This window comes from Chlorocebus sabaeus, chromosome 1 (genome assembly GCF_047675955.1).
Source record: "Chlorocebus sabaeus isolate Y175 chromosome 1, mChlSab1.0.hap1, whole genome shotgun sequence".
Classification (NCBI taxonomy): Eukaryota; Metazoa; Chordata; class Mammalia; order Primates; family Cercopithecidae; genus Chlorocebus; species Chlorocebus sabaeus.
The window spans coordinates 110379961-110393656 of record NC_132904.1 but is presented as its reverse complement, the minus strand read 5'-3'; the positions used below and the strand labels follow the sequence as shown (position 1 = coordinate 110393656).

At 52.6% G+C, this 13696-nt stretch overlaps 1 protein-coding gene across 2 annotated transcripts in view; it reads right to left on the bottom strand.

Moving 5' to 3' along the window:
- The window catches only part of ZBTB16 (zinc finger and BTB domain containing 16), a 196701-nt gene extending 183986 nt beyond the window's left edge, over window positions 1-12715 (bottom strand). Inside the window, exons 1-3 of one of the 2 annotated variants that reach the window (XM_038005165.2) lie at window positions 11726-12140; window positions 10864-10958; window positions 7735-9092 (exon numbers count right to left, since the gene is read on the bottom strand). In XM_038005165.2, coding sequence (XP_037861093.1) covers window positions 7735-9002 — 1268 coding nt within the window. In that variant the 5' untranslated portion in view covers window positions 9003-9092; window positions 10864-10958; window positions 11726-12140. Of the gene's footprint in view, window positions 1-7734; window positions 9093-10863; window positions 10959-11725; window positions 12141-12422 lie in introns of those variants that run through there. The other variant, XM_008020947.3, reaches the window with a different exon arrangement.
- Window positions 12716-13696: the final 981 nt, after the last annotated feature.

Here is a 13696-nt window from a genome sequence, read left to right as displayed (position 1 = left end):
CGGCCCATCTGAGAATGTGAAACTGATACCCACCTTACAGGACAGCTAGAGGGCTTACGGAGACGCTGGCTGTGAGTGCACTTAGCACAGAATCTGACAAGTAGCAAGCACTCAAAACAACGTCTGCTGAGTCCACATTTTAGAAGCATCCTGCACCGACAGGCAGGCAAGGAAAGGAGCTCTGGAACCCCCGACACCCACAAGCCCAGCCCCAGGACCCCCATCAGTTAGGTGGTATCTGTGCTTCTCTGTCATAAGCACAGTGATGTGCACAGGCAACAGGCCACCGCGTCGGTGAGCCTCCCTGGCACTTGGACCCAATGGCAGTGGAGTAGTGCCCAGCTAAATTTAAACGAGAACTGGAACGACTCACCAGGCCTCAGGTCAATGGGACAAAGAGTACCCTGGCCACCAGAGTAAAGAGATCAGCTTCTGGGGAAGACGCAGATGCAGTGTCTCAGACGCAAACATGAAGTGCCCGAGGCAGCCGTTTTACAGCACTGTACGGATCGACGCCTATGCGGAAAAACGGTCTCAGGGAGAAAGCAGGATCTGGACCAGCATGAACACATTTTTCACCCTGCACGGCTAGCATGACTGACTTCACACAATGACAAGAAAAACACCTTAGCAAACACTTAGGGGGCAGTTACTTTGTGCCACCATTCCTCACACAGGATAAATATTTTCTGATGAATCCTTGTAACAACCCAATGAAAAAGCTACTACCATTGTTTCTATTTCACAAATGAGCAAACAGGGCACAGAGAAGTTAAGTAACACAACCACTGTCACAGTTAGTAAGTAGCAAAATCAGAATTCTGACCTGGACAGTCAAAGTGTACATTTCCTATCTGTAAAACATGGGGGTGGGGGAGAGCCGTAGCAAATCTCCTACCACTTAAATAACTGCCAGAGAGTAAGAGCTTTCATCCCAGGCACCCAGCCAAAACAGAATAGAAAATCTTTAGTTAGGGAAAATGCAGAAACCCTCCTCCAATGGACAAACTGAGGCACACCTGCATTCATTTAGTAAGACTCTAAGTCGTATATACTTGGACTTTCAGCAGGACTTGCTTTAAATTGATTAATACAAAAAAAAAAAATTAAAGTGATTGGAAAGGTTTCTCTCCTGAATTAGCAAGAAATCAAAGAGCTGTGAATAGAATTTGATTTTAACAGTTGAGGATAATCACTATTTTAAAGATTCATAATAGTTTTCCTAGCACGAGCAGGAGGAAAACGTGTTGCTAAACTATAGCTTTCTCCCTCCCAGCAATTAGCAGCTCCATCCAATAGTGACGGCAAATTAAAATGGAACTTCTCACTGAGATGAAAGAGTGGGCAACTTTCCTCCATTGAAAACAAAATAAAGGAAATCGTCTTCAAAAGTTCCAAGAGTTCAGTCTAGATCCCAGATGGCTCAGTAACCCTAAGCAGGTTAAAGTATTAAAAAAAAAAAAAAAGTCAGAACACACAGAATCAAATCAAACTGACCCCCTACTTAGCTGGCTGAACTGCCAATCCAGATTGCAAAACAGCAAAATTCAATTAACCAAAAGGACTTCATGAAGATATAAGTGGGTACACAAAGAATAAAAGAATTTTTTAAAGAGCTCAACAATCCAGAAAGAGCTCACTGAAGTGCCTAGTTTTAAAAACGAAGAAGTTAAGGCTCACGATGAATAAAACGATGTCAATGGTGACAGAGCTGAAAAATGCGGAGCTGGGTCTAGACCTGGCCTCACCACTACAAAGCCTTCTGCCATCTTCCTATCTTTACAACCAACAACTTCTCCAAAAGACCAGATTTCCAGGAGCCCAGGAGATTGTAAACTTAAGTTTATCATCACCCCTAAAAAAGGATACTTCCTGGAAATAGAAATGGATTCAAAAAGGATTTTGGCAAATCTGTGAATGACAAGGCAGCCATAAATAGCTACTAAGAGAAGCTGGTATACACCTGACCTTTAGGATTGACGTCAAGGAAGATGGCTGTAGCCTCCAATGGTGGTGTCTTGGGGATGGTGTTGGCAACCAAAGACTAGGTCAGATGGATTTGACCCAGAAGAGCAATGCTCATGTTCTTATATGGCCTGGTGCAGAGCGCCCAGGAATGTGAATTAGAAGGCAAGCTGAGTGCCTGGTTTTACCCATTTATAGCTGTGTGACCATGGGCAAGTCACTTACTTGCTCCAAATCTCATTTTCCTCATTTGTCAATAGAGAATGATAATCATTCATAATCCCTTATCCAAAACCTCTAGACGACCAAAACCGTTCAGATTTTAGAAAGGTACTCTGACACCTATCATGTTTAACAGCGCCAGCGGAGTCTAGGGCAGCACTCTGTAATCAAACACATTAATATTTTTGCAGCAAAACATATGAATATTCAAAATAAGCAGGATAAATATAGCCTCACGTCAGTTCAGATCAGGTTTTGCCACTAAATGAGTTTACTGCAAACCTTTTAGTTTTCAGGGCTTTTCAGACTTCATTATCACAGATAAGGAATTATGGACCTGTACCCCCTCAAGGCAGGCTGTGAGGGCAAGAGAGATAAAGTCATTAGAGGTGCTTTGCAAAGAAGAAAATGCTGCAACCGATAAAAGGTATTATTAATATTATTGCTGCGGCTATCATTGTTCTACAGTATACCCTTTTCCAAACAGAATTTAGTTTGACATCAGAGGTTCTGGAAAGGATGATGAAAGAAAACCAAGAGTCTCAGGAAACCTCAAAAATTCCAAAAGTAGCCTAAACCAAGGTCAACACCTGTTGGCCTTCTACATGATCAACCACTAAATACAGAGCAGCTGACCATCCGAGAGAGACCAAGGCCAAGGGCCAGGCAGAACTCTGATATCTTAGCCCCATGGCTCATGCACTGTAGAGCTGGCTCCAAAAAGCCTCTGGGAAGGGCTGTACACATGGATCCAGAAAGCTGGCTCAGACATTCCCTGTGGTTCCTGAGAATCCCTTCAAGAACCAGGCAAGAGGCCAGGTGTGGTGGCTCACACCTGTAATCCCAGCACTTTGGGAGGCCCAGGCAGGCAGATCATGAGGTCAGGAGACCGAGACCATCCTGGCTAACATGGTGAAACCCCATCTCTACTAAAAATACAAAACATTAGCCAGGCGTGGTAGTGGGCACCTGTAGTCCCAGCTACTCGGGAGGCTGAGGCAGGAGAATGGCGTGAACCTGGGAGACACAGCTTGCAGTGAGCTGAGATCCAGCCACTTCACTCCAGCCTGGGAGACAGAGCGAGACTCCATCGCCAAAAAAAAAAAAAAAAAAGAACCAGCAAGAGTTGCAACGGTGTCTGTGCAGGACATCCACTGCAGCTGACCTAAGTGCTTGTCTGTATAAGATCCAGGGGACCCTGGAAACCAGACCCCATTGTGCTTCTGCAGCACTAAATTCAGAAATACATAAAGACCAAGCTGTATGAGCCACGGGAGACTAGGGACTATAAATGAGGACTATGTTCACACTTAAGTCAACTATACTATTCCCTGCAATCTTATCGCGTATGTACATAACTCTGAGAATGATCAGGTGCACCTGGCCTGGTTGAGCTGGTTCCTAGACCATATCCAGAGAAGCCTACATGCAGAACTGCTCCAGCCTTTCAGAATGAGAAAGGGAGAGTCCAGTGTTCCAGACTCCTGAGATGAGCTTCCCCTCCCTCAGGCATTATCCTCTGTAATGTGGACTCACTGGTAAAGATTTGGGAGCCCGAAACTTGCTCCTTCATCTGCCTGCAGAATACTGCTTATCTATCAGACCTTCTCACTGTCCTGACTTCCTTCTGGTTCATTTAGGTAAGTCAGTCCCATTTGATTTACCTGTGTGGTGCCTTTGTCTGATCTTCCCACCCATCCATGACTACCCTTGACATTGCATCCATTTTACAGCATGTCATTCCTACAGTGGACGGCTTGTACATCTTGCTGTCTGCTGCAGGAAACGGGATCTACAACTCCACTAAGTTTGATTCTCACTATCTGTTGAGCCAACAGGTTACGCCTCACTCCACACCAGCTTGGGATCAAATCATGGGGAAACCTACCGATGACATTCCATAATAAACTCCCTGCCTTCCTGCCTCACTTAGCAGCAATCTGCCTTCATTTCCTCTCCATTCCCTTCTGCCCCCCACCCCAAGAAGAAATGCAAGAAGGATTGCTAGGTATCTAATCTTTACCAACACTCAGGCCTGTTGACTTAAAAATAAAATAAAATAAACCCTGTAGCCTGTTATTTCATCACTGATATATTTCCAGTGAATGCCACGGCTTCCTGGCATCAAAATCTCCCCTTTTTTTTTTCTTTTTTTTTTTTAAGTCTTGGCTTTTTTTTGTACTGGTTATAGGGCTGTTTTTTCTTCCACCACAGCATTTCTCAGAATGCTGATGGGTTGGGGGGAGACAGAGAACAGTAGAAAAAAGGGAATAGCACATTAATCCTGGAGTTTTGAGGGTGAGGGGGAGAAAAAAAGCCTTCCACAAAGGACGTCTAGCTGGGACCCGAGAGGCTGCTGATCTGAGTGAGGGCCGAGCACACAACGATTATTTTCTCCTCTGATTTCTTTAGACCCCCAAGCTTCTCACCAAAGGCACTGTCCCTGGCTCTAGCTTCTTGGGCTGCAGCCGCTGACCTTCCACCCTCAGTCAAAAGCACATCCTTGGCCGAGCAGGGTGGCACACGCATGTAATCCCAGCACTATGGGAGGCCGAGGCAGGTGGATCACTAAAGGCTAGGAGTTCCAGGCTAGCCTGGCCAACATGGTGAAACCCCATCTCTACTAAAAATACAAAAATCAGCCAGGCGTGGTGGTGCACGTCTGTAGTCCCAGCTGCTCAGCAGGCTGAGGCAGGAGAATCATTTGAACCTGGGAAGTAGAGGTTGCAGTGAGCTGAGATCATGCCACTGCACTCCAGCCTGGGTGACAGAGTAAGACTCTACCTCAACAACAACAACAACAACAACAACAACAACAAAAGCACATTCTTCCTGTCAGCAGACCACATGTGACACCGAGGATTCCAGGGCCAGTGTCTTGCTGTCATATGCTCACAAGGACAGGGACATTCTCTGCACCACCTCACAGTCAACACAACCCCCATGGAGAGTAGCACTGTGGACACTACACACTAGAACTCAGAGCCAATGAGGACCACGCAGAGATGAGGCCTAAACAACACAAGGGACAGAGGGTCAGTTCTTCGCCGCTGCAGTGACTATGTGCCCATCACAGCTCTAGTGATTTCTGGATCTTACTTCATTAATTCAGCACCAACCCTGTTGACCATCTCCATTTTAAGTAGTGAGTGAAGGCTGGGCGCGCGGTGGCTCACGCCTATAATCCCAGCACTTTGGGAGGCCGAGGCGGGCGGATCACGAGGTCAGGAGATCGAGACCATCCTGGCTAACATGATGAAACCCCGTCTCTACTAAATAATACAAAAAAATTAGCCGGGCATGGTGGTGGGTGCCTGTAGTCCCAGCCGCCACTGGACTCCAGCCTGGTGACAGAGCGAGACTCTGTCTCAAAAAAACAAAAGTAGTGAGTGAAACAAGGCCCAGAAAGGTTAAATAAGTATCACAGGCTCTCACCACTAAATATGGCCAATTCCACTACCCAGGCTCTTTCAAATGTAACATGGCCAACCCTCCCTCTCTCCCCAGAGGAGTGAGGGTCTTGCTGAAGGGGAACTTGGAACTCTTAAGAGAGTGGTATCTTTCATGGCCCTCTCAGGTAAAGAAAAGCAACCAGGAACCAGGACCTGATGAGAGCCAGAAAAACAATGACTTCCCACCGTACCCCAGTTCTCATAGCACACAGCCAAAATAATTCACATCCGGAAAGATGATACATAGATCTGGTCAACATTGGGGAGGGGGTTTCCTCTTTAGGAAAGTTTGAGCAAAAACAAACACAACCTCAGTCTATTTCTGACTGGTAGAAGCACAAGAAGACACACCTTAGTAGCGGTTACTTTTCGCACCCACTGGAAAAAGTCGGCTACGTTTAGCTCTGCCGCACTTTCCACAAGGTAAGCCTCTGAGCTGTCGAAGAGGCAGGGTCAGAGCAGATTCCGGCTGGGGTGATGAGATCAACTTCCAGATATCCCCAGCCCAACCCCTCTCACTCACATCCCCCGTACCTGAACGAGCAACAGGGGAATGGGGGTGAAGCGGGGGAGGTAGAGAATCAGCAAAACAGCAGACCACAGGGTGTGCAGCAAAACGCTGTCATCAATGACAACAGAAAGCTGGATTTCTTGACTCCATTCACCTGACCCAGAAACTAGAGGGTAAAATGATGGGCACAGGGTTTATGACAGAGGCAAGGAAAAAAAACTCACTACTGATTCCCTCTGTTATTTACTCCACTTCCAAAAAGCAATCTCCAAAACCCTCTGTTCCACAGACATGATCCTCTTCAAGGCAGCAGAGTGCCAGGGGGTAAGGACCTAAATTTGAATCCAGCCCTGCCTCTCACTATCTATGTGACCCTGGAAAAGAGACTTGACATCTGAGCCTTAGTATTGTTCCATGTAAAAGAAGGACATTACTGGCCAGGCACAGTGGCTCACACCTGTAATCCAGCACTTTGGGAGGCCGAAGCAGGCAGATCACCTGAGGTCAGCAGTTCGACACTAGCCTAACCAACATGGTGAAACCCCGTCTCTACTAAAAATACAAAATTAGCTGGGTGTGGTGGTGCATGCCTGTAATCCCAGCTACTCAGGAGGCTGAGGCAGAAGAATCGTTTTAACCTGGAAGGCGGAGGTTGCAGTGAGCCAAGATCACGCCATTGCACTCCAGTCTAGTCAATGAGAGCGAAACTTCATCTCAAAAAAAAAATAAGAAGAAGGAGGACATTACCTATCTCAAAGGGCTGTTGTAATGAAAATGCAACTCATGGAAAGTGCTTAGTACTGAACCAAACATGTCATAAGAGCTCAATGAATGGTTATTTCATAGAGAAGGAAACGGAAGCCGGAGGGAAGCCAATGCTAGCCTGAAGCGGCATTTAATTCAATGTGAGCAGAGATGGGATAAGAATGAGACTTCACAGGCTGCAAGACCAAGACTCTTATACCCATCCTCTCCCCTTGCATTTAAATCAATTCCCCCTAAATGCATGTGCAGGATCAGAGAATGAGAAGGGAGACAGAGCAAGGAGATTAACTTTCACCAGGAATAAGGTTTGGAACCTGCAGCTGCTCTTGTGGCTTAAGTAGCCTCCAGCCCCTCCCATTCTCCCAAGCTGCAGAAAGCTTGTCTTTTCAGGGACCACTGCATGGGAACCCGAGGACCTGAAACCTAGTAACATGGTCAGATCCCGGGCACAAGAGACCCTCGTCCCACTCCTTTTCTCCTTCTCTCCATTTTACTAGTCACTCCAAGCAAAGGAGAACAGACCAAACAGCAGAACAAACAAACAGGAGCCCAAAAGCAAAAAACAGAGGGAAGGGCCTATTAAGAAGCTGAGCCCATGAGTGTCCCCTGGTGCTTTTTGGAAAGATCCTAGGCCCCCTCACTACACTCTAAAAAATCTGCTCCCCTATCCCCCAGAACCTTAGAAGAAGTGTTTTTGGTTTTTTGACAAATTGCCAAGACAGGGGAGTCAGGCCCCTAACCTGGGAGCAGCCAGGGTGTGAAGAAGGGGTGTGAGGGCCTCAAGTCCCACATCAGGTGTGGGGCTGGAGCGGGGCCTACCTGTGCTGCTCCACAGCCTCGTTATCAGGAAGCTCGACCCCACACACGCTGCACTGCTCCCCGATGGTCCGGCTCTCTGACTTCATGCCCACAGCCAGCTCCCCCAGCTTGCTGAACAGCTCCCTCTGGATGAAGCCCTGGGGCAGCAGCCCCCCATAGGTGCTGAAGTCCATGGAGACAGCCAGGGCAGGCTGCACGTGGAGGCCAGACGTCACCGAAGATGGCATGCTCAACACAGCGTCAGCCTTGTGGTTGGGCAACACGGAGTAGATGCCCAGATGCTTCTCAGGCTGGGGTGCTGGGTGCTCAGGTCGGCCAGTGGGGGCCTGGCCAGCCTCAGCTGGGGGTGGCAGCTGCTCGGCACTCTCCTCTCGCCCATAGTGCAGCTCCCTAGCACTGGTGATGACGCTGCTTCGAGTTGGGGTCCCAGGCCCCTCTTTGCCTCTTTCCTCAACTTTGTCCCCCATCCCTCCTGAGATGCTAGACTCGGCTGCCCCAGGGCTGTCCTGGCTGGGCACCTCATCCACCTGCATCATCTCCGTCTTCACCTCAGCCACCCCAGGGTGCCGCCCACCCCCAGCCAGAGTTGGCTCCTCGGGCCCTGCAGGTGGCTGAAGAGTTCCCTGCAGGAGAGACTGTCCTATGGTCATCAAACTGTCCACTGCAGCCTTGGTGGGACTCATGGCTGAAAGACCAAATGAGGTGGAGACTGAAGGGCTCTGGTCCACCATGGGCACAGGGAGGCTCTGTCCAGCCACACTGGCGTACCCACTCTCCTCGCTGGAATGCTTTGAGATGAAGATGTTCTTGAGGTACCGAGCCTTGCGGTCCTCTTCTTCCTCGGCCCCACCGTCGGCCATGGTGGCCTCCGTGTCATTGTCGTCTGAGGCCTGGATGGTCTCCAGGATCTTCAGGCACTGCTCCTCCAGGTACTCGATCTCCAGGATCTCAGCAGCATACAGCAGGTCATCCAGGTCCTCCGCCTTGGCTTGCAGCGTGGCTGTATATGCATACTCCAGAATCTGCTGGAAGGTCTTTGGCGAGAGGAAGTCCAGAGTATAGTGCTGACTGTTGCGGTGGAAGAGGATCTCAAACATCTTGCTGGTGCAGGCCAGCACCGTCCGGTGGGCGTGGAACTCCTGGCTGTCCACCATGATGACCACATCGCACAGAGTCCCGGCCAGCCGCATCTGGTTGGCCTTGCACAGCAGCCCCGTGGGGTGGCTAGGGTTCTGCAGCTGGATCATGCCCATTTTTGTCAGATCCATGGTGCTCCCCTCGGCTCAGGCATGGGGCTCTCTTTCCTTCTGGGTTCTGCGTGGCGGGGCAGGGTGGGCTTCCTGGGCCAATAGAGGAGGCTAGAGGAAAGAAGAGGGGAAGAAGCAAAAGAGATGAGAGAACAAAAGACAAATTCATCAATGTCCCTAAAAGTAAGAATTCAACCACTACAACATGCCCCCTCCTCCCTGCTGCCAAACTCCTAGCAAGAGAATCTGAGATTTTAATTGAAGTAGCTTCCTAGAAATCTACAAATCTGCCTTTCAAGCCCAGGGATGCTGAGAGTGAGAAGAAGGTTCTGCCACAGCAGATGCCTAATTCACTACGCTATGACATCTGTTAGATGAAGTGAAATGAAAATTGTAGTGAAGTCCTGTAAGTCCTCAGCTTTCTCTGTATCTGAGAGTAGGGGCTCCCTAGGCAAGGCCAACATTCATTATGACGAAGTGCACTTACTTAAAATTAGCAAGACTTCAGCCCCTTCCTTGTCAGCTTCACGCCAACCCCCTGGATGTCAAACCTCATCTTTAAAACAAAGTTTTTCTAAACTCTGCCTCACTGCAGGAGCCCCAGAAGCAGAGTCAAACTCATTGGAGGCCAGGAGCCTGCAGTCATGGCCCACAGACATCTATGGACACTGGGCTCTCCTCCACAAAGGCTATCCTCTCACCATCAGCCTTGGCCTCTGGCCTTCTACTATTCTCAGGGCTGCAAAGCACTGGCAGCCCCAAGCCCTGTCTCTATCCCTAGGTCCTAACAGGCACATACATACAACCCACACACAAACTTAGGTCATTTCTACCCATGGAAGCCTCAAAGTTATTGTATGTATAATCTAAAATCTGAACTGGGTGTATGTACACCAGCCAGAAACAGACAGAAAGAGTGTGTGGGGCAGGGCGTGGTGTCTCACGCCTCTAATCCCAGGACTTTGGGAGGCCCAGGCAGGCGGATCACCTGGGGTCGGGGGTTCGAGACCAGCCTGACCAACGTGGAGAAGCCCCGTCTCTACAAAACATACAAAATTAGCCAGGCGCGGTGGCACCCGCCTGTAATCCCAGCTACTAGCGAGGCTGAGGCAGGAGAATCACTTGAACCCGGGAGGCGGAGGTTGCGGTGAGCCGAGATTGTGCCATTGCGCTCCAGCCTGGGCAACAACAGCAAAACTCCGTCTCAGAAAAAAAAAAAAAGCGTGTGTGTGTGTCTTTACATACACACACACACATACACACACACACACTTACATAAGGTGCTGTACCTACCGTCCTGCCCACAACTGCCCGGTGGACAGGAGGATCTAAAAAACGAAGAAGGATGGATCATTAAGGTATGGAGAAAGACCACAGTAAATACGCTCCCCTACAGCCAGGAGCGCTCATGCTGGGCTGGGTGTGTGAACTCCACGTGTGTCCCACAGGCTCCAAGGAGTCTGCAAGTCCTGTGACCAGGGGCAGCAAGGGATGCCGGACATGGCTCAGAGGCGCTGGAAGTGATATTGGCACCAGCATCTGTGGTGTGAGTTACAACCAGTACGAAGGGAAGACAGGGCTGGGAAACAAAGGCCTCTCCCAGAGCCTGTTCGGGATCAATAAGAGGGCTCCTAGACTCCAAACCCCGCTTAAGGAGTGTTAGAAAGACCGCGCAGGCCCAGGGCCCTCCCCGTGTCTGCCTTGCAGCGACCAATATTGCAGTGAAAGCACTGAGAGCAAGGAACAGCAAGGTCTCTCCCTCACTCTTCGAACACTGCTTGCTTGCCTCCACCCCCAAAAGAAGCTCTATCAGTTCAGGAGCCACCAAGCTCACGCAGAAAGGATTCACAGGACGGCTGGTCAAGACACTTTTGTTGCCTACCCCGGGGTGAGGACGGAGGCCGTCAAGGGTGGGATGAACATTCAGCAGAGCCTGGCCACCGCGTGCTTTCCCGCAGACATCGGGGCTTCTGAGAACTAGGAGGGAACAGCCAAAAGAATGGAAGCTCGGCGCCCCAAAACAAGCCCTTTGGGTCCTGAGGGAAATCGGGGCGCCCACGGGCAGCCGTCTTCCCCACCCGCCGCTCGGCGCCCCGGCGCTGGCTGCAGCGTCCAGCCGGGCGGCGCGGGGAAGAACCGGCGATAACCCGCCTGAGCTCCGGGGATCGACCGCGCTCTCACACGCCTCCAGTTCCCAGCGACCCCCACCGAGACTTGGAGACGACTTCAGCAAACTTGGGGAAGCAACTTTTCCCGAGGAGCTAGACGCCTGAAAGATGAAGAGCTGAGCTAGGGACGAGGGAAAGCGAAAGAGACTGGGAGAAAAGGCGACAGTCCGGGCGGGCTGGACTCCGCGGGGAGAGCAGCAGGGAGGCGGACCCGCCCCGCGGCGAAGGGGAAGCACAAAAGCCCCGCAAACGAGTTGTAGGAGGAAAGGCGAGAAGGGGTCTGCCCGCCCTCCCTCTCCGACCCAGGGCCGTGACCCCCGGGAAGCGACCGGCTGGGTCCCGGGCCTCTGGCCAGCGGCCGGCGCGCCCGGCCGAAGCACCGTGCGAGCGTCTAGCGGAGGCGGCGAGCGAGTCGGTGCGGAGCGCTCCGTGCGTCCCAGTGGGTCCGCGGGCCGGCGGGACCCTGCGCATTTCAAGCGCGTGCGGGCGTGTGCGAGGCGCTGTGCTAGCTAGCGGCGGGCGCGCCAGGGTGGGAAAGGCATCCCGAACGCATCAGGTGCAGAGACCCGCACCCACCGAGAGCGGCCGGGAGCGCACGGCGAGCTCCAGTGTCACTGCTGGTCCCGTCGAGAGCCGAGGAGGGCCCGGAGCGCTGGAGACCCTCTGGAGCTTCCCTCCCTCCCCTGCAAAAGGGGGGGATCAAGTCCAATCAATAAAAAGCCCACCACGTTTTTTCAAACAGAAACAAAACGTAAGCAGTCCCAGTCCTGTTCCCCTCCGCCCCCAGATCTACTCGTCAGCTCCTCCGATTCTAGCTTCCCAGCCGGCCGGCGAATAGACACACAAATAAATAAACCACAACCCTATCTCGCGCCCGCGCACCGGTCCGCATACATAAGAGCACCCACGGGCTCTGTTCCTCCGCTGGCCCCTGGCGGTACAAAGCCTCCGGATCCCCGACCCTCTGCTCACGCCCTCAGCCCCCGCAGACCGCTACGCCCCCCACCTCTCACCCCGACCGTGCCCTGGAGAGGAAGGGCTGGGGAGGCAGCTGTGCCCAGGCTGACAGCCGGGGCTCCCCCTTCTAGCCGACCCCCAACCGGTTGCGGCGACGGCTGCAGCGGCAGGAAGGGAACACGCCAAATAAAAACGGCACAAGCCCAGCGGCCGAGTGGCCGAAGCGAGCGCGCGCCCCCCAGACCTCTCCAGCCCCGGGGAGCCCCGGCGCGCGGCGCTCGCTCGGCGGTGCGCCTCTTCCCGGCCCCTCACTCACCGCAGCCGAGCCGGGCACTGTGGGGTGGGTGTGCGTGCCTGTCGGGGGGTGTGTGCCTGTGTCGGGGAGGGGTGTTGCTGGGGAACTGTTGCTCTCCGTATCAAGGCGGCAGCGACAGCATCGCCCGGCAGTTCGCAGTACCCGCTCTCATCGCCCTCAACTCCTCTCTGCTGCGAGGTTAGCAAATCACCACCGGCTGCTGCGCCTCCGCCGCGTCCCACGTCAACGCCGAGCCCCCTCCCCTGCAAGGCCCCGGCGCCTCTCCATCTTTAGTGCTGGCGGCCGAGCCCGGCTCCCTGCCCACAGCTGCCCCCCTTCCCTCCCCCCTCCCGCGCCGTCCTCGGGCTCAGCCCGCCCACCACCCCGCACTGGCCGAGCCCGCGCGCGCTCCCCGCCCCACCTCTCCTTTCCCCTCCCCTCCCTTCCCCTCCCTTGCCCGCGCTCCGCGCTCCGGGCTTCGCCTGACATCTAGCTGCTGCTGGGGCGCCGGCGGCCGCCGCTCACCGGCCGAGCGGAGAGGAAGGAAGGAGCTAGAAGACAGGCGTGCAGGGGACGCGGAATCCTTAATAGGGGAACTGAGGGTGAAGGGCGCGCAGGAGCCCCCACCTACTCCCAAGATTTTAATTTCCATTGGATACGGGTTTTGTTCCCCCTCCCCCGCACCCCGGTGCTCAAGCACGCAGTTTTGTCCCCTCTTCCAATGTTTGCCCCAATTCAGTGTGTGTCATCTCGCCTTTAACTTTTTTCTCATGGCTCTGGGCTGCATTCCCAGTAGCCCCTGACATCTGTTTCAAAAGGCGGCTTTCCTAGTCCAAACCCGGGCCTCTCCTTCTGGCTACTGCGCGCCTCTCGGCTTGAGCATCCGGATTTCAAGAAGTCTCCCGAGGCAGAGTTCGAGGGTCCTGGTGAACCAGGTGCCAGAAGGTCCGCGAGATCTATTGTCGAAGCGAGAGGTCCCTTTTTAGCTGTCGCGATTGCTGGAGGCCAAGGTCGAGTCCTGGGAGAAACTTTTCTCTCTCTCAGACTTGGACAGCCTCCCGGCTCTGCCCGCACCCCACCCCCGACCCCCAGCAATCTGGGTGCAAACAGTTTCCAAGAACTGCGCCCAGCTCAGTGCACAGTCTTCAGGGGGCAGGGGAAAACTTGGAAAAGCTCTGGGCCCCTCAGAAGCGCGTCCTCCTTCAGCGGGCCGTCCTACTTTAGAGGGTAGAGCGGCCAAAGAAAATGTACCCTTCCTCTGACTGCAGAAAGCTGCCCTCTCCTCTTTTCCCTGG